The sequence below is a fragment of the Fonsecaea multimorphosa genome, assembly GCF_000836435.1.
Source record: "Fonsecaea multimorphosa CBS 102226 unplaced genomic scaffold supercont1.6, whole genome shotgun sequence".
In the NCBI taxonomy this organism is placed as follows: Eukaryota; Fungi; Ascomycota; class Eurotiomycetes; order Chaetothyriales; family Herpotrichiellaceae; genus Fonsecaea; species Fonsecaea multimorphosa.
In genome coordinates this window covers 63,393-87,411 of record NW_015971640.1, presented here as the reverse complement: position 1 = coordinate 87,411, position 24,019 = coordinate 63,393, and the positions used below count along the sequence as shown (strand labels likewise).

General features: G+C 52.4%; 9 protein-coding genes across 9 annotated transcripts; 3 read left to right on the top strand and 6 right to left on the bottom strand.

Annotated features, from left to right (window-relative positions):
• Positions 1–2,450: 2,450 nt before the first annotated feature.
• Positions 2,451–4,688, top strand: Z520_03768 (uncharacterized protein; the record flags this gene model as incomplete). The annotated part of the gene is made up of 1 exon (XM_016774278.1): positions 2,451–4,688. One exon carries the CDS (start codon positions 2,451–2,453, stop codon positions 4,686–4,688), a length of 2,238 nt encoding a protein of 745 aa, XP_016634205.1.
• Positions 4,689–5,340: 652 nt separating this feature from the next.
• On the bottom strand, positions 5,341–6,415 carry Z520_03767 (uncharacterized protein; the record flags this gene model as incomplete). The annotated part of the gene is made up of 2 exons (XM_016774277.1): positions 5,341–5,896; positions 6,405–6,415. 2 exons carry the CDS (start codon positions 6,413–6,415, stop codon positions 5,341–5,343), a joined length of 567 nt encoding a protein of 188 aa, XP_016634204.1.
• A 408-nt stretch (positions 6,416–6,823) lies between these two features.
• Z520_03766 (uncharacterized protein) lies at positions 6,824–8,495 on the bottom strand (the record flags this gene model as incomplete). Its single annotated transcript, XM_016774276.1, has 2 exons — positions 6,824–8,268; positions 8,402–8,495. The coding sequence occupies 2 exons, from the start codon at positions 8,493–8,495 to the stop codon at positions 6,824–6,826; spliced, it is 1,539 nt and encodes a 512-aa protein (XP_016634203.1).
• A 501-nt stretch (positions 8,496–8,996) lies between these two features.
• On the bottom strand, positions 8,997–10,387 carry Z520_03765 (uncharacterized protein; the record flags this gene model as incomplete). Its single annotated transcript, XM_016774275.1, has 4 exons — positions 8,997–9,408; positions 9,466–9,641; positions 9,690–9,988; positions 10,060–10,387. 4 exons carry the CDS (start codon positions 10,385–10,387, stop codon positions 8,997–8,999), a joined length of 1,215 nt encoding a protein of 404 aa, XP_016634202.1.
• A 634-nt stretch (positions 10,388–11,021) lies between these two features.
• Positions 11,022–11,684, bottom strand: Z520_03764 (uncharacterized protein; the record flags this gene model as incomplete). Its single annotated transcript, XM_016774274.1, has 1 exon — positions 11,022–11,684. The coding sequence occupies one exon, from the start codon at positions 11,682–11,684 to the stop codon at positions 11,022–11,024; it is 663 nt and encodes a 220-aa protein (XP_016634201.1).
• A 940-nt stretch (positions 11,685–12,624) lies between these two features.
• On the top strand, positions 12,625–15,305 carry Z520_03763 (uncharacterized protein; the record flags this gene model as incomplete). Its single annotated transcript, XM_016774273.1, has 5 exons — positions 12,625–12,634; positions 12,690–12,813; positions 12,862–13,053; positions 13,105–15,157; positions 15,210–15,305. The coding sequence occupies 5 exons, from the start codon at positions 12,625–12,627 to the stop codon at positions 15,303–15,305; spliced, it is 2,475 nt and encodes an 824-aa protein (XP_016634200.1).
• A 679-nt stretch (positions 15,306–15,984) lies between these two features.
• On the top strand, positions 15,985–17,596 carry Z520_03762 (uncharacterized protein; the record flags this gene model as incomplete). Its single annotated transcript, XM_016774272.1, has 2 exons — positions 15,985–16,905; positions 16,967–17,596. 2 exons carry the CDS (start codon positions 15,985–15,987, stop codon positions 17,594–17,596), a joined length of 1,551 nt encoding a protein of 516 aa, XP_016634199.1.
• Positions 17,597–17,669: 73 nt separating this feature from the next.
• Z520_03761 (uncharacterized protein) lies at positions 17,670–19,222 on the bottom strand (the record flags this gene model as incomplete). The annotated part of the gene is made up of 2 exons (XM_016774271.1): positions 17,670–18,689; positions 18,743–19,222. 2 exons carry the CDS (start codon positions 19,220–19,222, stop codon positions 17,670–17,672), a joined length of 1,500 nt encoding a protein of 499 aa, XP_016634198.1.
• Positions 19,223–20,354: 1,132 nt separating this feature from the next.
• Z520_03760 (uncharacterized protein) lies at positions 20,355–21,787 on the bottom strand (the record flags this gene model as incomplete). The annotated part of the gene is made up of 3 exons (XM_016774270.1): positions 20,355–20,477; positions 20,532–21,576; positions 21,735–21,787. The coding sequence occupies 3 exons, from the start codon at positions 21,785–21,787 to the stop codon at positions 20,355–20,357; spliced, it is 1,221 nt and encodes a 406-aa protein (XP_016634197.1).
• Positions 21,788–24,019: the final 2,232 nt, after the last annotated feature.

Sequence of the window (24,019 nt, the reverse complement as noted above, 5' to 3'; positions counted from 1 at the left end):
CCTCGCTGCCACCTAATTACCCCAGAACATTTTGGCTTTACTCCGAGAAACACGCCAGCGGTGAATGGGTGTCTGGGGAAATGCCGTGCGGTCGGGCACTCAGCCGCTTTCTCTTCACGACAAAGTCGGCAGAAAGAGAGGTTGTCCTTCCTCGGGTCGGAAAAGGGGCCCGGATCAGCACATTCAACACCGAGTTGTCTGGTGTCGTCACAGAGATTGTGAGAGTGAGACAATCAAGGCACAGGCAGGTCAATCCTGGACAGTTTCGTCTCCCACTGAGTGGTTGACGACATCGCATGTGACGACTGATAAACCGAGATACTGATTGGCCCTACTCTATGGAGGCAAAGGTGAAGATCGTAACCGTTCAGGATCAAGGACCACCCAAGTCGTGGTTGTGGTTACCCCTGCAGTCCGCGGTGAGCAGGGGGTGGCGGTCCCTGCTCCTTGAAGACCAGCCATGCGTCCGCAACTGGTACAAATGGCCTTCGAGAAGGGGTCGCCCTCGGTGGAATGTGTGCCTCCAACGCCAGCTAACCCAAGAAGATTCGGAATCTCCTACCTAGATATCGCAAAAGGGCCTGGACCGTGCTTCGCAGGGAAGACCGTCTGCATGTCTCCAACTAGAGACGGGAACCACGCGCAGGATGGGCCGAGTCGAGTCGAGGTCCGCCGCATTTGGGCGAGTAGAATGGGATGGCGAGATGGTGGCCACGAGGCAAGGGCGCACCAAAAGTGAGATGGGTTCCTCTTCGGTTAAGCGGCCAGGATCCGCAGTGACTTTCCTAGTCTCTCTGGGCTGAAAACACAGCCTCTGGCTCCACTAACGCACCGTACCAGCGAAGTTGTCGGCAGATCTCTGTGGGGGAGTGGAAAACTGGCATCCAAGGGGCACTCTTGTTTGCTCACAGGTCCGTCGGCGGCTGCATGGGTCACTAGATGATAATGCAACGGCATCTGATGGCGAGGACAACCCCCTGGATGGCAAAAGACCAAGGGAGGAATGGGTTGACTTGCCAGAAACAACGCGATGACACCTTGAGAGCCAGAAAAAGGGAAAAGCAATGCACGCACTCTCTGCTGATCATTTGTCTGGGATTTCACATGGAATCTCACCACCTGGTGATGCCCATAGTGCGGCGTTCTGTACCACGTTATCTTGACCAGAGTCCTGCAGGGTCGTCAGATGGACAAGTGCTAGAGGGTCAATGCAAGTCCGATGATGGACCAGTCAGTCACAGTGGGCGGGTACGAGTGACCTGTTTCGGGGGATGGTGGGCTCGTCGGAGGATCGATGTCCTCGGTGTAGTGTCTTGTTGAGTGTGTACCGAGTACTGGAGGGGAGTACCTGGACTTTTCCATTGGGGAGGGGTCGCTAGCTAATTTAGCAGAGCTCTTGGCACTGATACAGGCCTGGCCAGCCTATCGATAACGCCGATAAGCCAAATCTGACCGTTATTTCCAACTCCCCACCATTCACTGCAAGACACCAAGCGACTTCGGGAGGCAAGTCAGGTCACAGGTGGCAGCGGTGGCAGCTGTGGCAGCTTGAACCCTTGCCCACCAGACGCTGTCGAGTCGGCCTTTTCCTCTATCCCCTGGCCTAAAGTACATCAGGCACGTAAAAGTACTGAGTCCGGATAAACAGAACGGAATACCATTAGCTGGCCTCGCCTGTCCCGTCTACATACCTAGGTACTGCCGCAGTGGCTCGCCGTTCGTTGGGTGACTATCCTACCTAGGTAGGTACCATGGTACCCGCTTTGCCCTTGCCTGTGTCCGTGCCCGCGCCCGTTTGCCTTCAGCTTTTAATAATGACCCTCATTTAGCCCCGCTCACCCTTTCCCCTCCCCCTAGGTAGTCTGGGTCGTGTTAGCAGGCAGTTCACTAAACCCACCGTGCTTCTTGACTCCCCCCGCCCGTGTCGCCCGATGCTGTTCCCTACACCGGACAAGATGACACCCACTTCGCTACCACTAGGTAGGGAGGTATCTTCCTAGGTACTAGGTATGCAACTATCAGCTGCACTCGTATGTCCGCGCCCACCAGCATCGATTGCGTGTCCCTTGTCTCGGCTCGGCCTCTCAAAATCCTGAATTGATCCCCTTGCCTTACTGCCCCAAATCTCCATCTTGTTGACGCTCTCTTTGACCTGGTTACCCCCCAGTCGCCTGACCTCACTGTCGTCGCTCGGTCTTGCAAATGGACTGACTGCTTCTCTCCTCCTCTCGTCCTCTGTCTCTACGAGAATAGTTGCTGGCCAACTCGACTCTGGTGCTCAACCAAAATCCCTTTTCAACGGGGCATGAGGGGTTGCCTCTCCCTCGTTCGGCGTGTTTGATTTGATCGACATTCCATCCTACAGTATCGGCCGAAGCTGCATTTGAACTGGATCCCGCACATCAGTTCCTGCTTTTGACCTTGGGTTGTCCCGAACCTCCACTTACATCATGGAGCAGCAGCAGTCATTTCCTGCAGCCATATCCAGCACCATCACCTCCTCCTCGTCTCAACCTCAACAACTCGATTCTCCAAGGCCAATGACTCCGGCGAGCCCACTCATGGATGCCCAGACGGCCTTCGACCAACCCGTCAAGCTGAAAGGTCGACACAGATTGCTTCAAGGCCTACAGCGCATGTCTTCTTCTCCGTCCCTCGCCAAATTGGGTCGAAACCGTTCGAGTGACAAGGTCTACAAGTCCGGCCAGAAAGCCTCCATCTCGTGCGTTTCTCTAAACTCTCCGCCGTCGACATACTCGTTATCGCCCCACGCTTCCTACGCCTTATCCAATGGCTTCTCTACTGCGCCAACGACGCCCGGCTCACCTGGCAGCCAGCAGTCCTACTTTGAAACAAACGCCCGACTCCGAATCTTAGACCCCAATGAGATCACCACCGTCCCCGTGCCAGTCGATATCCGTCCCTCGAAATCTCTCTCCGCTCCCCTGCCTGAGATCTCAGAGAAGCCTCTTCCTCGTCGACCCAACTTCAACTTTTGGAAAGACTTGCCATATGAAATGAGAGTTTACATCCTGGGGTTCCTATCCCCCAAGGAGATCATCAGGGTCTCTGCAGTGTCCAAAGAGTGGCACGATATGTGCTTTGATGGCCAGCTATGGACGAGCCTCGATTGTCAGACATACTACCAACAAATCACCTCGGAAGCTCTGATCAAGATCATGCTCAAGGCTGGCGCTTTTGTCAAGAACCTCAATCTGCGCGGATGTGTACAACTGCGGGATCAGTGGCTGAGTCTAGGGACGAGAATGACAAACCAAGAGTGCCGGAACCTGGAGAACTTCAGTATCGAAGGCTGCAAAATTGAGCGATCGTCCATTCATTTCTTCCTCCTCCGAAATCCGAGACTTCTCCATATTAACATGCCCAGCATGCAGAACATCAACAATGCAACCATGAAAATTATTGCTAGCCATTGTCCTCAGCTCGAGCTGCTGAATATCGACTGGTGCTCCCAGATTGACACCAAAGGTCTCAAAAAGGTCATTCAATCGTGCCCAAACCTCACCGATTTGCGGGCTAGCGAGGTTCGAGGGCTGGATGACAACGAGTTCATGCTCGAGTTATTCCAGCGTAATACTCTGGAGAGGCTAATCCTCCAGCATTGCGACAGCTTGACAGACGAGGCTCTGAAAATTATGATCCACGGCACGGATCCCGAAAGGGACGTTCTGACTGACCGACCGGTAGTCCCTCCTCGGCGATTACGACATTTGGATATCTCACGGTGTCGAAGTTTAACCGACCGAGGTCTTAAAGCCCTTGCATATAACGTGCCATATTTGGAAGGTCTCCGGACGTGCCAGAACACGGCCCTGACTGACGATGCCTTCGAAGATCTCCTGCAATCAACACACCGTTTGACGCACTTGGAGGTGGAAGAGGATGAGCTTCTTACGAATGCAACTCTGATCAATCTTTCAAAGTCAAAGGCGGCAAAGACGTTGGAGCACCTGAGCATTTCCTACTGTGAGCAGATTGGAGATATTGGCGTGTTGCCTCTTCTCAAGGCCTGCCCTCACGTCAAGTCTCTGTGCTTGGACAACACCAGAATCTCGGACTTGGTGCTTATGGAGGCCTCGGAGCAAGTCCGAAAACGGGGCAGCACGACCAAGAAGTCACAGCGGCCCGAAAAAGGCCTAGAGTTGGTTGCATTTGACTGTGCCAATGTCACCTGGGCTGGCGTCCGCGAGATTCTGCAGGGAAATGGCCGCGTCATGCAAGGTCGGAAGAAGTCTGTGGTGCAGACATTCAACGGCGAGGATGAGTTCGGTGAGAAACAGGAGATTCGGAAGGTGGTTGAGATCCAAACTCTCCTTTATCCTACGGAAATCATCCATCTGAAGGCCTTCTACGGTTGGCAGCAAACGGTGGAGGAGCATTACAAACGTTGCGTCACCGGCCGCTGGGGCGCTGCTGCCCGCTTAGAACAAAAATGGGCTGAATGGATGGTCGCCAGCGAAGAGGTTGGTGTCGTCGGTCACGGCTGGAGTTCGAGGCGCCGAAGACGGCGGGCTCGCGAGGCCGAGTTCCGTGTCAGGGATGATGAAGACGGTGCGGCTCAAGAGATCGGGACGGGCGATGAAGGCAGTGGCCAGGAGTTTGCACCTGGACGGGCCCCAAGAGGAGGGCGGCGACGTGCCAGGAGTGGCGGGTGTGTGGTGATGTGAGCCCCTCCCTCCTCGCAAGATGTTGATTTGTCCTTTGATCTTGGTGTATATGGCACTGGCAATCCGCCGGTTGGACTCGCGAAGGCAAGAAAGGTGGGATGGCTCCTAGCACCAATATGGTTCATCTGTGCTGATATACTATTGTTTGGAGTTGGGGCTTTTGGATGTTCAGTCACGGTGAGGTTCTGGTACATGTTGATCTCTGCTTTGTGTTCCAGCGTTTATCGTTGTTGAGGTGTTCCAATAGTCTGCCGATGATGCGACTGTTGTGCCATCTTTGAGAACGGTCGGGGCAAGAAAGGGTGCCATACTGGTCTTGTCGATCGCCGCTAGCTTTGTTATATATGGGTCAATCGATCTTCCATACTTACCAGGAGTGTGACCATTCCACTGTTTTGTTTGGGATCAGCCTTGTCCAGTTGGAAAATGGACGCGTGGAAGGATTGGGACGGTCATGTCTTCATTCAACAAGCTATCGATCGTGCCTATCTCGACACCAGGCCCTCACCCACTCCCACAAATGGGAGGGATGTCCTTTCAGAAAGCCCTTTCGGCGCAATCTGTCGGGATGAAAGGGCGATAACCGCTGTACCCAAGCCACCAAAGCCAACCCAGGGGAGTGCGACAAATCCAACCACCATCCTGCCACAGATCATTGTTGTTGCTGGTGTTGTGGCTGTTGCTGTTGCTGGTGTTGTTGTTGCTGTTCTCGCTGCTCCTGCTCCTCCTTCTTCGCCCGCCAATACTCCTCGCGGACTGCAGCCACCGACTTTGGCAGCTCCCCTGGGCGGCGGAAGACAAAGCGCTCCCACGAGCCGCGACCGTCCTGCAAAGCGCCCCTGGGTCCGGTGACGTCGTGCCCAAAATCGCGCGCAAAAAAATCCAACAACTTCTTCTCCAGGTCTTTTGGGCCTGAGAAATAACCCAACTCTACCCACTGCTCCCCGCCGTCCTCCCCCTGCTGGTTGGGGTTGTGCCACTCCCAAAGCCACGCCTCCGGCGCTTGCCGCATCGCCCTCCCCTCCGCATCACGCTTCACGCGCACCCGATTCGCCACCAAGGGCCACGTCCCGCTGATAAGGACGGGCTGCGTCCCAGGCTTGGAGACGAGGCTCGAGTTGTAGTCGAGCTCGTCTCCCTCCCGGACAAAGAACGCCTCGGGACGGGTTGCCAGGTTGTAGAACTTCAACTTGGTGGCTCTCGCAGGTCTATCGATAACCAAATCGTTAGTGATGATCCGAACCAGGTGTGCAAAGTGAGTGAGCCGTTGATTTGGAAAGGCAGGGCAATGTCTGTGCAATTCTCAAGGCGACAACGACGGGGCTTGTCCGCGGCGTTCGAATTGAGCGACATGGTTGAGCACGGCGTTGCACAGACTCGCGTCCAGGTTCGAAGGGAGCAGGCATGAAGCACCGACCATCAACATCGTTTCATACATATCATTGTTGTCATCTTGTTCACCGCTGTCCAAGCCGAGCAATCTTTCAAAGACCTTGTATGTTGTGGGTGGGAAATTGTACAAAAGGTCGAGTTGGAACGAAGGTGATGTGAGGCATCATGGAGGGCATGAACGTCGTCGAGGGAGGCGCAAAGGATCTTCTGCTGGCCTGGATAGCCATGGACAGGAATGAAGCTGCTGTCGCTTCTTTGATGGAAGACCAAGTCAACACAGTGGGGAAGGGGGATGAAGTGAACAAATCAAGAGTGGACACTTACAAGGCAGGCATTTTTGTTTGGGTTTTGAAATTGGTAAAGCGTCAAATCTTGTTTCGTGATTCTGTTAAAGCGGCGGCTGACTGTCGCTGGACGCGATTGTGTGCGGGTGGACTGTGGGTGAGACGAGGGTCGGCAAAGTTACTGAAGAGAGAAGAAATTTAAAGCGGCGAGGAATCCGAAAAAATTAAAATAGAGTGTCGTTCACAAAATTATGCCAAGGCTAGAGTATCTCGTCGACATTAACGCCAAGTACCTCGTACTAGTAGAGTCTGCCAGACCTCTCAGGTTGTACCTAGGTAGGTAGGTAGGTAGGGAACTCGCCTGTCATTGTGTGTCCCTCAGTTGTCTCTTATTCTCACAGAACTATTATACTCTACATAGGTGATGATTGTACCGCATTAATTCGTCGAAGCTCCTACTCAGACCAGGACATATAAGCTACACATGGTGCTCAGGCCCAGGATCATGCTGCCCCAAAATGCCGCATTGTTGAGCACCCATCGTCCTCGAACCAGTTTGCTCCTCTGCAGTGCTACTATTGGCAGCTGTAGCATCATTGCAAAGAAGCCGTACCCTCTCAGTTTCTTGGTGATGCAGCCCATGATCAGCTCATGACCCAGCGCGCTGACCAGGAAAGTGATTGCCATGGCAACTGGAGTTGAGAAGTACGTCTTGGACGAGAAGAAGACGTGTCTGCGAAGAAAGTGGTAGACCGGAATGTTCCACTCGCGGCTGAATTCGAGCCAGTCGCTAGAATTCCACCAGTCCGAGTAGAAATGGCGATCACCGAAGCAGGTGATCTCTGCAAACGCGCCTAGGATGTACTCCCAGATCACCAAAAAGACCAGCAGGAAGGTGATCATGAATGGGAACAGCATCATGCTGGTGGTCTCGGCCAAAATCAAGGCCATTTCTGAAAGAGATGTTGTCAGACGCAGCCGGGCAGCCGATTCGGCTAGGACCGGCATGATGAATTCCTCGCTGATTGTGATCATCAAAAAGATGCAGCCGAAGACGGCAAGGGTCTTGTAGAAGAGTTCATCCCATCGGATTTTGGGTGTCCTGGGGTACTCGAGCTCGTAGCAGAGAGTTGGGCATAGGACGTAGTCGATGTAATTATACAGGGTGAGATTTTGGGGGTATGTGACTTGCCCAAGGGGAGAAGTCAACTCGGTGGCCAAATCTCGTCGGAGCTGGGCCAGATCTTGCTCCTCTTCTTTCTCTTCCTCGGAACTCTCCGAATCCATCTGGCGCAAGCGAGAAGGAGAGCTGGGATACTTGACGGCCTTGCCTCGGTCTGCCGTTTCTGGCTTGTCGAGGGCTCGTAGTCGTCGCTCGGTCTCGGCCAAATGGCCATTATAGAATGCGTAAGAATGCATCTTCATGAGGAAGGTCAAGGTGTGGAGAGCGAAAAACACTTGCGCAGTCCAGGTCCAGCCCAGCAAGAATGGCCAGCTCACCCATAATGCCAACCATAGCGCTTGAAACGTGCTTTGTATCCAGATTCCAGCTCTTCGCCATCGCAGGACGCCATTCGTGCCGCGTGCCACTTTTTGAATGGGCAAGCTCAACGCGGTGCTCGCCACCATGGCGGCATCGCTGAGGCCCAGGGAAATGACATTCCGGGACAACAGGGCATATACTTCGACCCGCAGAGGGTGGCCCGTCTCTTTGATATTTCTCAAGCAAGTCGTGATTACCATGATGGTCAGACTGATCCAGAAAAGGACAAAGAAGCCCCGGAAGTCGCGGTATTCGCTCCGCGCATCGAAATAGGAGACTCGAGAAACGTAATCGATCGTATAGAATAAGCGGTGCTTGGCCTGAGCACGAGCAGCTTTCCTTGCAGTGGAAAGGGATTGTACTGAGGGCGGTGCATCTTGGGGGATTGGCGTGGAGCGGCCACTAAAATGTCAATGTCAGCATCGCGGTGTTTGAGGACACAAGGGCGACATGCCTTGAGATACTCGAAGAGACATCAGCAAAGCCATTCAGACCTTGGCCAGAAGCACGTAAGGCCTCCGGCAACGCCCTTGTCGGTCGCGGACGCAAGATGTTTCGCTCTTGACTCGTGGAGCGAGGCAGCGCCATGGCGGGGTATTCAAAAGAAAAAAGCAAACGATATGCTAATGATACAGCAGAACAATGGGCACGATAGAAAGGCAGGCATCCATGATTTTGAATGCAAAATCCAAGAACCTGCTGGGGTGCTAAAATGCAAGATTGGAGTTTCGGACACCCAGAATCCGAATGCGCAAACTGACCTTTGGATCATCCTAATCTCTACCGAAAATGGAACCATAAGCACCACCATTCTCCAAACTCGTCACCCTCTGGGCATCAGCCTCGGCTTCCGTCAAGCTACGAAGCACCGATTGGGTCACTGTCTCCAGCACGCCTGGTTCTTGGGTGGTGTCTGCAGATGACCCTCTCGTGATATTGTGATGGGGGCATTGAGTCCGTGGCATTCCTACTGGGTGACGGGAGTATCGACCGTGATGGCGAGATATATACCTGAATGTCTTGCGAAAATCACCCACTATCCCGACAGGAGCTCTATTCAGTCTCGCACACATTGATCTCCAGCAGCCTCTACCACTGAGGAATTGCTTTTGGTCCAATACCGTCACAGGCCAGGCGACAGAGGGCCTCTTCAGCCGCAATTTCTTGGCTGTCATCGTCCCTCCGAGCGGGAAAGATCTTTCGCCCAGCCTGTTGCTCTACCTCCATGTGCTTGTATAGGACATCTCTCACGAGATTCTTGAAGTAGATGACACCCTTTTCATTGTGCGGGTGTAGTGGTCCTTTGACGTATGTGTCCATGTTGAGATTGCGCTGCACGGCGTTGCAGAGCTCGAGATCTTCCTTTTCGACTTGTTTGAAAAAGGGATTCATGGTTTCGAAGTCTTGATCAGAGCATGATTTGTGACGGTAGACCTCATATTCCAGCTTTAGTGAAGTTGCGGATTTTGGTGCGAACCGAGTGAGATATGTTACCCCATCGCTAATATCTCCTTGTCAATAGACTAGGTGAGTGCGAGATCACATCAATGCAACTTACGATATCAATATGGCAGCGTTGGGGAAGAAGTAAGTGGGCTGCACGCCGTACTTGTGCTCAACACTATCCAGCGGCTCCGAGTAGTGCTCAATCCACCCTTTGATGCCCTTGACATCGTAAGTGTCGAGCTTTGTCGTTGCCAGAATGCTTGGATGTGCAGTTGTGCAATGGTAGCACTGAGCACCTCGTCAGTTTGAAATGCCTGAGCCGGAGAGTGGCCGCACCTCGTTGTAATTGTCCACCATGGCCTTCCAGTTATACTCGCCCTCCATTTCCCATGCATGGTCAAATTGGAAGTCATCCATCGTGAAGTCTGTCTGGCGTGGCTGCTCGTCGACTCTCTCGAAATGATCTTCCCAGGCGACCGTTGGTGGGTCGGCAGCATCGAGATTAACCCAAACGAAGCCGAGTCTGTCAATGCGCACATGGATACTATACAGCGAGTATTGAGATTTGTCAAAGTTCTCCACTGTCTCAAAGCGCGGCGCCTTTGCGAGGTTACCGGACAGGCCATAAGACCATCCTGATAGACATCGATCAGCGGCCATGCAGTCGCTGAAAGGATGTGGTGTGGTGTCACAGCTGTCGGCTTACCATGATACTTGCACGCCAGAATACTTATCTTCCCTCCCTGGCCACTTTGCTTCTCAATCACGGGATACGCTCTGTGCCGACAAATGTTCAAGAAGGCCTTCAGTTCATTCTGTCGGTCGCGGATAACGAAGAATTTGTAGCCCGCAATCTCGAAATTCACAAACTCTCCGATCTCTCTGAGTCGAAGAGAATGGGAGACACAGAGCCACTGCTTGGAAAAGATCGCACGTTTTTCCAGTTCGTACATTCCCTCTTCGCGGTACCAAGATGCTGGCAGGGTGTTGCTAATCGGGCCATGAGTGCCCACGCCATTAGTCGTGCGATTCATCTTGATACGCTCAATGAAGTTCTGCTAGTCAGACTGCGAAGTTCGCCGAATCTTCCTGAGATTCCCTTTTAGAGTCAAGCGAAATTGGCAGATGGGTCTTTTCACAGGCACGGGAAATGTAGATAGAGAATACTCAGAAGCGTGTGCGCTGCAGCGCCTGATAAGAGACTTCCGCCCGTCTCGCACAGATCCGAGAATGGCTTGCTGTATGCGGCCATGAGTCGGTATCAATCTGCATGATAGGCGAATACCTACGCGCCTCTCGGCTTGAGCTATGTCGTGGTCCAAGGTTGGATCATTTTCAAGGAGGTTCCCAATTTTGCTTCAAATTGAGTAAGACGTAACAAGCATTCTGCCAATGACAGATGAGGCGATTATCCAGCCCAGACGGAGTGTGTTTTTAACCGTCTTGCATTTGCCGGGCTTGGTTGGCGCAAACAGATACGCTCCGCGTACGCAGCGCACATCACCATGGTCGTATTCTATCGAAACTTCTGTGCGAAGCATGCGGGGAAGCCCGTTCCCAACTCTGGATGTATTGTCGTGCTCTTAAAACCTCAGCAAGCTGTAGCGGCATTTCTGGCGGGCTTCCGCTCGTGAACGATATCCGTCGACCTTGAGCTGGGAATTGGAATCACTCCCTGACGTATTTGTCTCCCCGGATGGTGAGGCCTTCGTCTAGGAACGGTTTGATTCCAGGAAGGGCTTCGGGGTCACGACCAATATTCTGTCCCGCTCGAAACGCTGCCTGCAGATGCTCAGCGTGCTTTCCACCCTCCGCGGTAGAGCAGTCATCGAGTATAGTGATCCTGAGAGGTTCGAATCCGCAATAGCCGAAGATACCATATCGCCAAAGATGATGAATATGCTTGTCATGCCCCCATCTATCGAGTTGTCGAGAAGTAGCGCCAGCGAGAGCAAGGACTGTACAAGGCCGGCGCCTCAGTAGACTGCCTTCGGGATCGCGCTCCCATTTGTAGCACCAGCCTGCGGACCAAACCCTGTCCAGCCATCCCTTCATCATGGCGGGCATTTGATACCACCAAATAGGAAAAATGAGAAAAATCGCATCTGAGTCTTCCACGAAACGTTGGTGCTCAAGCACATCCTCGGGCATAGGAACACCCTCGAATTGCTCCCAGTCGCGTGAAGTGAAGACTGGATTGAAACTATCTCGATATAGGTCAACGACCTTGACCGTGTGGCCTTGGCTCTCTGCTCCTTCAATGACCTGGCCGGTCACAGCGTGGGTGAAGGACTCCCGGTTCGGATGACAAAACACCACGAGGATGTGCATCGTGAGGTTCGCGATTACAAACACGACCTGGGGAAAGGTATGCGTAACACAATATAGAGCTAAAGGCGATGGTAGGACACAAGAAATGACCGCTAGGAGTCGCTGTTGAATATTTATTAGCAGAAGCCTTCCAGACTTTCATCGCGGACTAATCCGTGACCAATATTTGCTGGCCGAATGATGCCCCCGAAGCCTCCTGGCCTCAACAAGGGCATCGCAAACTCCCACCTTTCTTCGTCAACGACCTTGGAAATCAACACAGAGGAAAAGCTTGACCTGGGCCCATGAGCCCAGAGATGTTTAAGACTAATAATTTTGTCTGCTGGATTGTAGAAGATAGTAGGATATGTCAAATTCGGCCAAACCGGGTGAAAGAAGGATTTCGGGCTTCCGTTACTCTCAAATGGCGATGCAAGCTGGAGAACTCACAAGGCTGCACTGTTGCTGGCAGGTGGGAGCATAATTACCTGATATATCGCACCTCGTCTCGCCCTCACATTTGAATGGAGTGATGGTGCCTTGCAAAGGCTCGCGTGATACGATAACCAATGTGGCGTCAGTATTTCAAGTACCGGATTTTGCTCAAGTTCTGATCCAGTACCTGCAAGCCGTGATATATATCCTGAAGCCAGGAAGAGAACTCCGTGGGAGGGTTAAACGTCCTCTGCCCGGAGATACTCAAGCAGCAATTTACCTCCGGCTCTTGGCGTGCCATGGGCCCCAATTGGCTGTCACTGAAGGACACTTCTGCGGATGCATGGGTGTTCCTGACCTGACACTCAGACACCAGTATTGTCAACGGACGCAGACATCCTGGTGCAGCCGTCACTGTTGGCCGTCTCAGTCGAAGGTCTCCCTAGAGGGATATCCGATAGTGCCAAAACCCATGAAAAAGTGAACATCGTTGAACGACCCCGACTTTGGGTCAGCGCGAGCCACTATGACCTCCCGTCAGTCGCCCTATGGAGTCTGCGCTGCTCGAGGCATACTGACATGTGTTTCAAGTCAAGCAATTCATCCGCAACGTGCGAGCCTCCAAGACTATCGCAGACGAGCGTGCTGTCGTCCAGAAAGAAAGTGCCGCGATCCGGGCCAGCTTTCGAGAAGAGAGCGGAGACTCCAATATTAGGTCGCTCATCACAATGGCCGTGTGAGAAAGGATGTTTCTGACCTGAAGTAGAAGGAACAATGTCGCAAAACTGCTATACCTCTTCACCCTGGGAGAACGCACACACTTCGGCCAGATAGAATGCCTCAAGCTCTTGGCCTCTCCCAGGTTTGCGGACAAACGACTGGGCTATCTAGGGACGATGCTGCTACTGGACGAGAATCAAGAAGTCCTCACATTGGTTACAAACTCATTGAAGAAGTACGTATGCGCGCCATTAGCTCCATCAACGGTCTTGCTGATCGTCCACAGCGATCTCAATCATTCGAATCAATATGTTGTCGGCCTGGCCCTCTGCACCCTAGGCAATATTGCCTCCATCGAAATGTCTAGGGACTTGTTCCCTGAAGTCGAGACGCTCATATCCACCGCAAACCCTTACATACGTCGAAAAGCTGCGCTGTGCGCCATGCGAATATGCCGCAAAGTCCCAGATCTGCAAGAACATTTCCTCGAGAAAGCCAAACTTCTGCTGCAGGATAGAAATCATGGGGTGCTCCTCTGTGGATTGACGCTGATAACGAGTATGTGCGAGGCGGATGAGGCAGAAGGGGGTGAAGAAGCCGTGGTCGAAATGTTCCGGCCAGTTGTTCCACACTTGGTTCGCACCTTGAAAAGCCTGACGAGCTCGGGATACACGCCTGAACATGATGTTTCCGGGATCACAGACCCGTTTTTGCAAGTCAAGATCCTCCGGCTTTTCCGAGTGTTGGGGCGGGGAGACGCTGCGACCAGCGAGCAGATTAACGATATTCTGGCACAAGTCGCCACCAACACCGAGTCCTCCAAGAATGTTGGAAACGCCATCTTGTATGAGGCGGTCCTCACTATCTTAGACATCGAAGCCGACTCGGGTCTGAGGGTGCTGGGCGTTAACATTCTCGGCAAATTCTTGGCCAACAAGGACAACAACATTCGTTACGTCGCACTCAACACGTTGATCAAGGTGGTCGCGATCGAGCCTAACGCGGTTCAAAGGCATCGAAATACCATCCTAGAATGCTTGAGAGATCCGGATATCTCCATCCGACGCCGGGCATTAGATCTCAGTTTCACCTTGATTCGAGAAGACAATGTACGGGTGCTCATCCGGGAATTGTTGGCTTTTCTGGAAGTCGCCGATACCGAGTTCAAACCCGTGATGACCACGCAAATTGGCATTGCGGCAGATCGGTTCGCCCCAAACAAACGCTGGCACATCGATACTATGCTGCGGGTTGTCAAGCTGGCCGGAAACTATGTCAAGGAGCAGATTCTGTCCTCTTTCATTCGCCTCATCGCTACCTCGCCCGATCAGCAAACTTATGCAGTTCAAAAGTTATACGCTGCCCTGAAATCAGACATCACACAAGAGGCTCTCACTCTGGCTGCTGTCTGGGTTATCGGCGAATATGGTGATGCCCTCCTCCGTGGCGGATCCTACGAAGAAGAGGAGCTGGTGAAAGAAGTCAAGGAAAGCGACATTGTTGACTTGTACTCGACAATACTCAATTCGACATATGCAAATCAAGTGGTGACCGAATACATCATCACTTCTGCCATGAAGCTGACCACGAGGATGTCTGATCAGTCACAGATTGAACGGATAAGGCGGTTAATGAACTCCAGAACAGCCGACCTTAGCATCGAGATTCAGCAAAGGGCTGTTGAGTATAGCAACATGTTCGGCTACGACTCGATCCGAAGAGGCGTACTAGAGAAAATGCCGCCACCAGAAATCAAAGAGGAGCAGCGGGTTCTTGGTCAATCCACTACGCCTGCGAAGGACAAGAGAAAGACTCTGAAAGCGAAAACTAATGTCAAAGTCGCCAAGACTACAGAATCCGACATGCTTCTTGATCTTATGGGTGGAACGGACGTGCCTGCTCTAGACACCAGCGCTACACTGAACGGCCAACAACAAACAGCAGACCTGTTAGCAGATATTCTAGGGGGTGGGAACTCAATTTCGAGCCCTCCGCCACAAACAAAAAGCCCTGCACCGCCTTCCAATGCGAATGCCATCATGGACCTATTCGGCAACGGAACCCCGAAATCTACCAGCCCTGCACCTGGCGGCCCACAAGCACACCCTGCATACGACAAGAACGGTCTGTCCGTTGCGATTCAAGTTTCTAGAAGTGGTTCTGCGTTGCAAGCCATTGCAAGATTCAAAAACACCTCCGCCTTCGAACAATTGTCGAACGTTGGCTTGCAGGCTGCAGTTCCAAAGAGTCAAAAGCTGACCTTGCAAGCGATCAACAAAAGCACACTGGCAGCCGGCGACGAGGCTACTCAAGGCATGAGGATCGTTGCAGCAACTGGGGTAAGTCTTCCTTCATCTGTATCATTAACTGTGCAACTGATTGCTTGATTAGTCCCTTCCCACAAAACTCCGTCTAAGATTGAAAATCTCGTACACTAAAGACGGGGGTGCATCAATGACCGAACAAGTCGACTGGACGGAGCCGTGAAGTGCGGGAATATTTCTGTGTCTTCTGTGTCTTCTTGTGCAGAAATGACGTTTGCTCCTAGAACATCAGCACCAAGACATTCAGCTAGTAACCAGTCAACATCTTCGCCGGCCAGTGGCGCGCAACTCTGACAAGGCAAAGGGTTCATCAGCGAGAGCCCGACGACAAGGCGAAAGCTATCCTCGGCTCGATCCAGGCTTCGACTTCAGCTTGGGTGCTGGGGCTTTCTGAGAGCGGTGCGGATGTAACGGCTGGGATCGAGGAAATCTCGTCCAGAAATTCAGCACCCGTAAATGTTATGTCGAATCGAACGTGGGCGGCGGACCGATGGTACGGAAAGTGTTCCGCCCCGAAGCAATAGTGCATCCCGCATCTTCCACCCTAAAAAAAGATCTCCAACAAGTACCTTTTACTCCTTCCTGTGTCCATCTAGATCAGTTGTCGCGCCGTTCCAGAGTAACTCGACCATCTCACCTTCCGTACTTTCTCTGAGCGGAAGAACGCCGAGGAGAGTGACCCGGAGAGCGAGAGGTTTCCATGGTCACTTCCCCGTTTCGAGCTATATCTTTGCTGCTTGAAGAGTTGTAATACCACTCGAGATGCGTTGTTGACCCTTGGAATTCAACTTAGGTCTAGCCGTCTGGTCGATTCTACATTGCCTTGAACCCTTCGAGGAGCCATGCTGCTTCCCCTTTTGATCTACGCCGTCCCCGTCTTCTTCATTCTCTATGCTCTCAAAGATTACTTCTCTTTGTCCTCAATACCTGGGCCTTTCGTGGCACGTCTCACGAATATCTACCGCCTTCTTCTTGTCTACAACCGCAATGCTCACGAGAAACATCTTGTACTCCACAAGCATTATGGGAACCTTGTCCGACTGGGGCCAAAGTGCGTCTCCGTCTCAGGGTCGCAGACTTACATTCCCCAGATCTACGGGATCGGCAAAGGCCTGGTGAAATCCGACTTTTACAGTTGCTTCCAGAATATCGTGAACGGCCGTCGAGCAGCCAGCCTCGTGGCCATGACAGACGAGAGCCAGCACGCGAAATCGAAAAGGTTGATCGCTCACGCATATTCTTTAAGCACACTGGTGGAGTATGAAGAACTGGTGGACCGCACGACGGATGTTTTTCTACACACTCTGGAGGAGCAATTCGCCTGCGCTCCTACTTCGCAGGGACGGGTGCTTGACCTGGGCCGCTATCTACAGTTCTTTGCTTTCGACGTCATCGGAGAGCTCACCTTCAGTCGACGCTTGGGGTTCATTGAGTCTGGCACCGATGTGGGCAGCATCATCGAAGCCATTGGAGCAAATTTCTCCTATTTCAGTGTCCTCGGTCAAATGCCTTGGCTGGACGAGGCCGTGCTGGGAAAGAACCCTTTGTACGTGAAGTATTTCCGGAAGAGCGTCAGTTCGCCGATCCTGCTGTTTGCACAACGATTGCTCAAGGAACGACTGGCGGACTTGGAGGATGGTGGTGCGGAGAAGGAAGATGAGCTGGACAAACCAGATTTCCTAAGCCGATTTTTGAAAACCAGGAAAGAGGGCACCGAAGGGGAAGAGACGTTGACGGATGCCCAGATTCTATCGAATCTATTTGTAAGTGCCAAATTACCTTTTTTTTCGAGCGTCGTCACTCCCTAACCATAAGTTGGCGTAGATGAATATCAATGCCGGAAGCGACACAATAGCCTCGACCCTGCGGGCCATCTTCTATCATCTCCTCAAGAACCCCGACTCGCTCTCGCGCTTGACCACCGAACTGGATTCAGCAGCAGCACTGAAGAAAATCTCGAGCCCGTCGCCAACGTGGATCGAGGCCCAGCAAAGCCTGCCCTACCTTTGTGCCGTGGTGAAAGAAGGCCTCAGGATGAATCCAGCTTTGTCCCTGCCTCTCGAGCGCGTCGTTCCAAAAGAAGGCCTCACCTTGCAACACGAAGACGGCACCCACACTTTTCTTCCAGGAGGCACTGTCGTCGGTATAAACCCCTGGGTCTTCCACCGCAGCCCCCATGTCTTCGGGTCAGACGCGGAGACCTGGAACCCAGGCCGTTGGCTTAGCGATCAAGAAAGGGAGACCAAGAACATGGAACACAGTCTCCTCTCGTTCGGCGCCGGGAAGAGATCCTGCCTGGGCAAGAACATTGCGATGCTGGAGCTGCACAAGCTTGTTCCGGCGCTGCTCATGAAGTTTAGGATTGAGTTGAATGACCCCAAGCGGGAATGGGAAGTAAGTAATGCTTGGGTCTTGAATCAAACGGGTTTGAATGTCAGGTTGGCACTAAGGTGACCCCTTGCACATCAAGCATGGACTTCCATCATTGGTATCAAAAAGACGAAGAAATTTCCAAAAGCGATTGCCATCATGGCCAACGCGGTGGACTTGCCTCAATTACCTCCACCAAGACTTTCAGAGATCGCCAAATATCCTCATCCCACGATCCTCTTAAACCCTCAATCAACCTTTGCCCAATAACGCTGATACCTGCCTGCATGGCCATCGCTCTCTTCCTAAGTGCATACTCGTTGAGCCTAACGGCCGTGTCTTCAGGGAGACCAATGCCCAGCATCTCTCTTGCCTTCTCGGGAATGCGGTGTAAACTTTCATTCGAGGCTGCGGCTTGTGCCCAGTACCGCTCCATAGGAACGATTTGATCTCTCAGTCGAGAGAAGTGGAGGTCGATAATTACCCAGGCCGTGATGGCCGAAAGGAGCAGCGAGGATGCAGAGGGAAAGATTCGGCCAAGTGTCTCGATGTAGGTTGGATTCGAGATTTGTGGATTTCGCAGCTCCATGACAGCAGGCGAGTCGAGACAGAGCATGCCACCCGGGAATTCGTCAATAGCCACCGTCACGGCGTTGAGAGCCCTTTCTAATTTTCGACATCGTGACCATTTCGCGCTCTTGATAGAAGGCGACGGCTCAGAAATTGAGTGCGAGTTCACTCCCAGTGTCTCCCAAACCGCCCACCTCTTCTCTAATGTGCGGAACGATCGATCGCTTCGCGTCCGCCGAGGCGATGTCATAAATGGATCCGTCAATATACGCATCCGTTTGTCGACACTATCGGACTCACAGGTTTCCGATAGGCTGGTCCTGCATCGCATTGCACAGGTCATACGCTGTGGAACGAAGTCAGTCGAGGGAGGCGAGGTTTCAGAGGTACGACTACAGACGCTGTCTGAAATGTGGGATTCGATTTGAGGCACATCGCAAGGAGTGTCGTATGGGCTGAAGGCGGAGACCTCAATAGGCGCTTGCTTTGGCGTCGATGGAGCACCCGTGTCTTCACCAAGCGACTCAGCCCTTGAATGAGTCGAGGGCGGACGTTGAATATGAACTAGTCTCGGCTTTCCCGGTCCGACAAGGACTGTGGCGATCATCTAAAACACGGTTAGTGCACGCTGAGCTGAATAGACAGTTTACGAATATGTACCACTCCATCCTCGTCGCCTCCTGTGTGAACAGAACCGCAAGGATGCTGGACGACTTGATAATAGCGAGCCTTGAATCGTTGCATTCTCTCTTCATGCGATGTGGTATTGGCTAGCCATCCAGATTCGTCCGAACAAAGAGCGCCTTGTTCCTCGTGGTCAAGCGGAGTTACCGGCGTGGATTCCGACGCTGTGCTTAGATTGTCGTCTTCAAGTGTCCCGTGGCCGGAGGACTGGCTACCTTGATCGTCTCCGTCGCCGTCCTGATCGTCGCAGTAATAGGACAAAATTTGGAGACTATCTAAAGAATCGTTGTTTGGAACCGGTGACGGCAAATGTTTTCGTGGGTTGTGAAATCTGAAATATGATTGACGTCTTTTCTGAAGCGCTCCCACAAAAGGGCTCGGAAGTAACGGGCTGATTGGGCTTGAAGCAGCCTGATTCCGAGCCAAAGCACGCAGGTCGATATAGCTCGCCGACATCCTACGCAGCCCGGGAGAGGGCAATGTCCGAGTAGGGTAGTTCTCCTCCCAAGCAGAAGGAGACTCGGGCGGCAGTAAAGGAGACGTTGTCTTCTGGCTTGGCACGTATGGATACGAAGTGGCGATTTGAAGCCTAGCTTGAAGTAATCTGCTTTGCTTCGACTTAGCAGGCTTGTATCGATGAAGCAGCCTTGACAGTTGCGACCTTGAGACGTGTCGAGAGCGCAGGAGAGGCGATGGGGGAGGTGTCCTTTGTCCCTCTCTTAAACAGTGGATGAGATCGACCGATGAGGTTTGACCTTGACGGTGAGCTGATGCATTGAGAGCTTGAGTAGACATCAGTTGTTCCATTTTGATTACACGAGCTCAAATAAGTAGGCTGCTTGAGTGGCTTTCCCAGGAAGGATGGGATGAGACATATATTCAGGGGGAAGACAGTTGCTCACTTTGACGCGTGTTGCAAATCAAACTGCCAATCGCGTCAGATCCTTCTGCGAGATGCAAGCTGCCGTTTCGTGAATCTCACCCTTGCATGGCTGTCGAGTATCAGATTCTGCGTCACACAGAAGCGTCCGCCCTGTGGAAGAAGTCTTGTCCAGCCATCTTAGGGTGCCCGTAGTGAACCAATTTATCCCTTGCTTTAGCCCGACCCCAGGTTGCACACCACAACAGTGACAGACTTGCAAAGTGGCAGGATATGTTGCACTGCACAGCATGACATTGAAATTCGAAAGGGCATATGCAGCTTTTTAATTGTCATGCCTCACATGACGGGGTACACACTTTGGGCACTGCGTTTCCAAATCCACCGCCGAGAGCTGTCACTCGGAAATTGCCATTCTCCAGAGCTGGATCAAAGGCTCTGAGGTCTGAAGTTCAACAGGAGGACGCCAGAGAACTCGTGTTCAGCTTATTCGACTCTTGGTATAGGATGAGATGGCCGTTGCTCCACCATTGCAGAAGGTATTCAGACTGAGCATAGCTGGACGGGCACAAATTAATCCCTCGGCCTTTGATCGATGAGAAATAGCCTTATCGGAAGATAGGTAAACGTCCAGGGAACTTTCATGAATTGGCGAAAGAGATGTAGATGCGAAGGTCCTCCGAACACTCTTCTCGAGTTGACCGGACTCTACATATGTTCCACTGGCTCTTCTGGCAAAAGTTCCTCGCGTTCACCGTTTCGCCTGGGAGGCAATAGCGCCTTGATAGGCGGTCTGACGAGGTCATTGAACATGAAGGTACCGTACACTAGCTACAGCAGCTGTCAGTTCCTTCCCGCACTGAAGTGGACGGCATTTGGACTCACCAAGGCAAACCCAGCCACCTGGAGCCATTTGAAGGACTCCCATCCAAGCCCAAGCGAGACAATCCAAATGAAGAGCGTTCGACAGGTATCTATGATCGATCGAGAAGTTGCAGAGATACTGCGAGTTACAGAGAGGCCAAAGAAGTTGAACCCGCCAATAGAGACCATGATTGCGAGGCTTGAAATGCCGATTGCGCGATTGGTAAACACCTGACGATAACCTTCCTGAGCATCAAAGTATCCGTGCTTGCCAGCTTTTGTGATGCCGACCGCCAAGTGCAGGATGACCTGAACCGCGACGGTGACGATGAACCCAAACAAGCCCTCCCAGGCAACAACCTTCAGTGGCTCGAGGGCGTAGTGTTCGAGGATCCATTCTTCGAGGCAGAATTGTGTGGCGGTGAAGATTTGGGCGAAAGCAATGAGGAAAATACCCAGGACAGTGCGCAGCACGCTAGGATCCACTGTCTCCACGATAATGTCTCTCGCAGTAAGGATCGCGTGCCGAATCAGCTCGGTGCCGCCCTCCTTGGGCGCAGAAGAGTTCTTGTCGCCAGAGGAGATAGCGCCGGCCAATCCAACCAAGGCCACCCCCAACACAACAATAACGAGGGAGAGCCAATGGTACAGGTAGAGCTTTCTCTTCAAGAACAGGACGCTGAATAGCCCGACAAAGAGAACCAACGCTCCTCTGGTCATTTGGTATATGGAGGCAGCCACGAACAGCAAACCGACGTTCATCAAGGTTGTACCTGCGATGTCGCAACATGCTGGAAGTCCTAACAGAACAACTTTCCATCCCTCGAGATGAGCTCGGTCCTCCGCGTTAGGTAGGAGTGGTTTCAAGGCAGGGTCTGTAGCATCTCGTGAGGAAGCTGGCCGAACAGTGTCATCATCTTCCTCTTGCTCCTCCTCCTGTTCTTCTTCGGCATGGACGCGTTGGTGGAGAAGCGGCGCATCTTTGGAGCGCAGGACGATGTAGCGGTGCAGGTAGAAGCCCAACATAACCAGCCAACATCCCATCTCTCCAATGAACATTTGTACACTGTGCAGGTTAGCGATCAGCAACTCTGTCTGGCGAATAGTGGAACTTGCGTTTGGATGACTGGTTGTTCAAATGTCTTGTGGTCCTGTGGGTTCTTGCTCTTGCAACCCCGGACACATTGTTGATCTTGGAACTTTGTCAGAAGGGTGTTGGCGCACCCAGTGAGTAGCATCATTCCCACAAGGAATGGGATCACTGCTTTGACGGCCATTTCGCCGAGCTCGCGTGTCTTCGAATAAGTCTCACTACTCGTCCTTCGGCAGAAAATCGACGGTCAATCTCAGAATGTTCTGTGGTTGGTAGCCTTGAGATAGCTGGTGAACGAAGCCGTCCAACGAAGAACACAGCTGGAGACAAGAACAAAGACTTCGCAGTGACTCTCACAGCAACTGATTACAAGGTGGAAACCGAGCAAAGAGGAAGTCCGCTGCTCGGCAGAAGCCCGAATGGGTGTGGCTGGAGGAGCAGGTCAAGCGAGTCCAGCGGACCGAGCGAGGCGAGTACGGGAGCATGGAGTAAACAAAGTCATCGGGAGGAATACTTCAAGCAGCTGACTCGCAAAATTTCACATCAATGGACTGTTAACTCGGCGATCTTGTTTCATGCAATATAGGATCTCATCCGAGCCTGCACATTTGGACACCGTTCCTTAGATCATCAGGTACAGACACCTGTAATTCCCATGGCTAACCCAGTAGAGTTGAAGATTCCGCTGCATTCCAAACGACTGGGCTCTTCTCACAGACAATGCAAAAGATGGTTCTCCATTAGTCCCATCTCAACTCCCATATCCAAATCTCATAGCTTCGCTCTCAACCAACTTCGTTGAAAATCCAGAACCGATCAGCTGCCATGGAGACGTGTCCCAAAGTCATGTTGCACACCTCATCGTCATTTCACGATCACTTATCGTACAACTCGTGTTTCGCCTGCCACCTCATCATGAAACCCAACAAAACGTCAGATTGAATTTTATCCAGAGTAGACTCTGCTCGGTCGCCGCACTCCCGACGAGCTACCACTTCGACTTCGGCGCCGTCGCTTGCGCTCCACTATGACTTCTTCACGTCGATTTCCGAAATTGCCCCCTTGCAATGAATTGAAAAGAAAGATCAATAGAAGGGTTCCAAAGAAAGTTCCGATAATAGCGCCAGCGAGTGTACCTCCAGAGTATTGCCCTGAACACGACGTCGTTGATTGCGTTAGAATGGTAGTTGTGGCCTGGCGAGGTACGAGAGCGGGGGTTGCTGGAAAGAAGGCAGATGCGAGCGTCGCGAGAGGAGCCTATCAGTGTGTTAACTACAAGTCCCAACGCTCGGTGGAGGAGGTGCAGACCATTGAGAGGTAGCGAATGCCCCGAGAGGGTGTTTGAGGTTAAATCTGTAGCGACTCCGAGCAGAAAGTCGAGCAGTTGCGATATTCTCTATTGCTGGTTTGTCGTTTTCGCAATGCCGAACCCATCCGCAGGCTCAAGCGTTTCGTTGGGGGTTCTACCGAAGAAAAGATTGAGGTTGTAGTTTCGCGAACGACTGAGCCAGGAACAACAAGGGTTGGAGAGAAGGCAATGGTCTCACAGGAATTAGCGTTGTCAAATGCGACAGCGGAAAAGAACGAGCGTGAGATATGAAGGAGCCGAAGGAGGCTGGATAACGGCCATTGTTGACAAAGTTCCCTGCGAAGGCCGGATATGAGAGGGCGACAGCCTGACAGCGAGCAAAACCATTTGACGTCAGGCAGCGTCAGAGGGTGAGTGGAGGGGAGAGAGTCTCGAGGGCAACCAACCGCGTCGCCTGTTTGGGGAGCCTCCACCCCCGGAGTATTTTCCTTGGTTGCTCCAGCGCATCGCTGGCGACCACAAGACAGTGTCCCATGGGTTTCTGATTCGTGCTCCTGCCCTTTAGCCCTTTTGATACGGGAGACGAGCATGCAATAATGGTCTGAGCATTTGAGGTTTCCGGAAGTTCCTTGCCGTGACTTTTCGTGCTTCTTCTCTGGGTTGTTCTGCTGAAGAGAAAACAGAGATCACTGGAACTTCCCGCTATATAGATCGGAATACCGAGTACTAGTAGTGCCATCCTGGCACTAGGTACATTGCATCACATCCGGCTCACTCAGGAGTTTTCTGACTTTCTGCTCCACACGGAAACCTCCTCTAGTCCCATGCAAATGATTTTGTCGAAAGTCCATTGCCCCTTGTTGGCTCTCTCTACGCCTCCAGGCAGTGGTGCAATGAACAACCTTCTGAGATACTAGTTGTCCTGCGGTCCGGACATCGTAGGTGTCCAGTCGCGAAAAATCATACCACCAGTCCAGGACCAAGTCCGGGATGTATCCTCTGCGTGCAGCATGTATGTCCGACATCCACAGCAAGCCGTGGTCTGTGCATATTTGATGTTGTCTGAACAGAACCACACATGCCTCCTCGTAGAATTCCCGTGCTCAC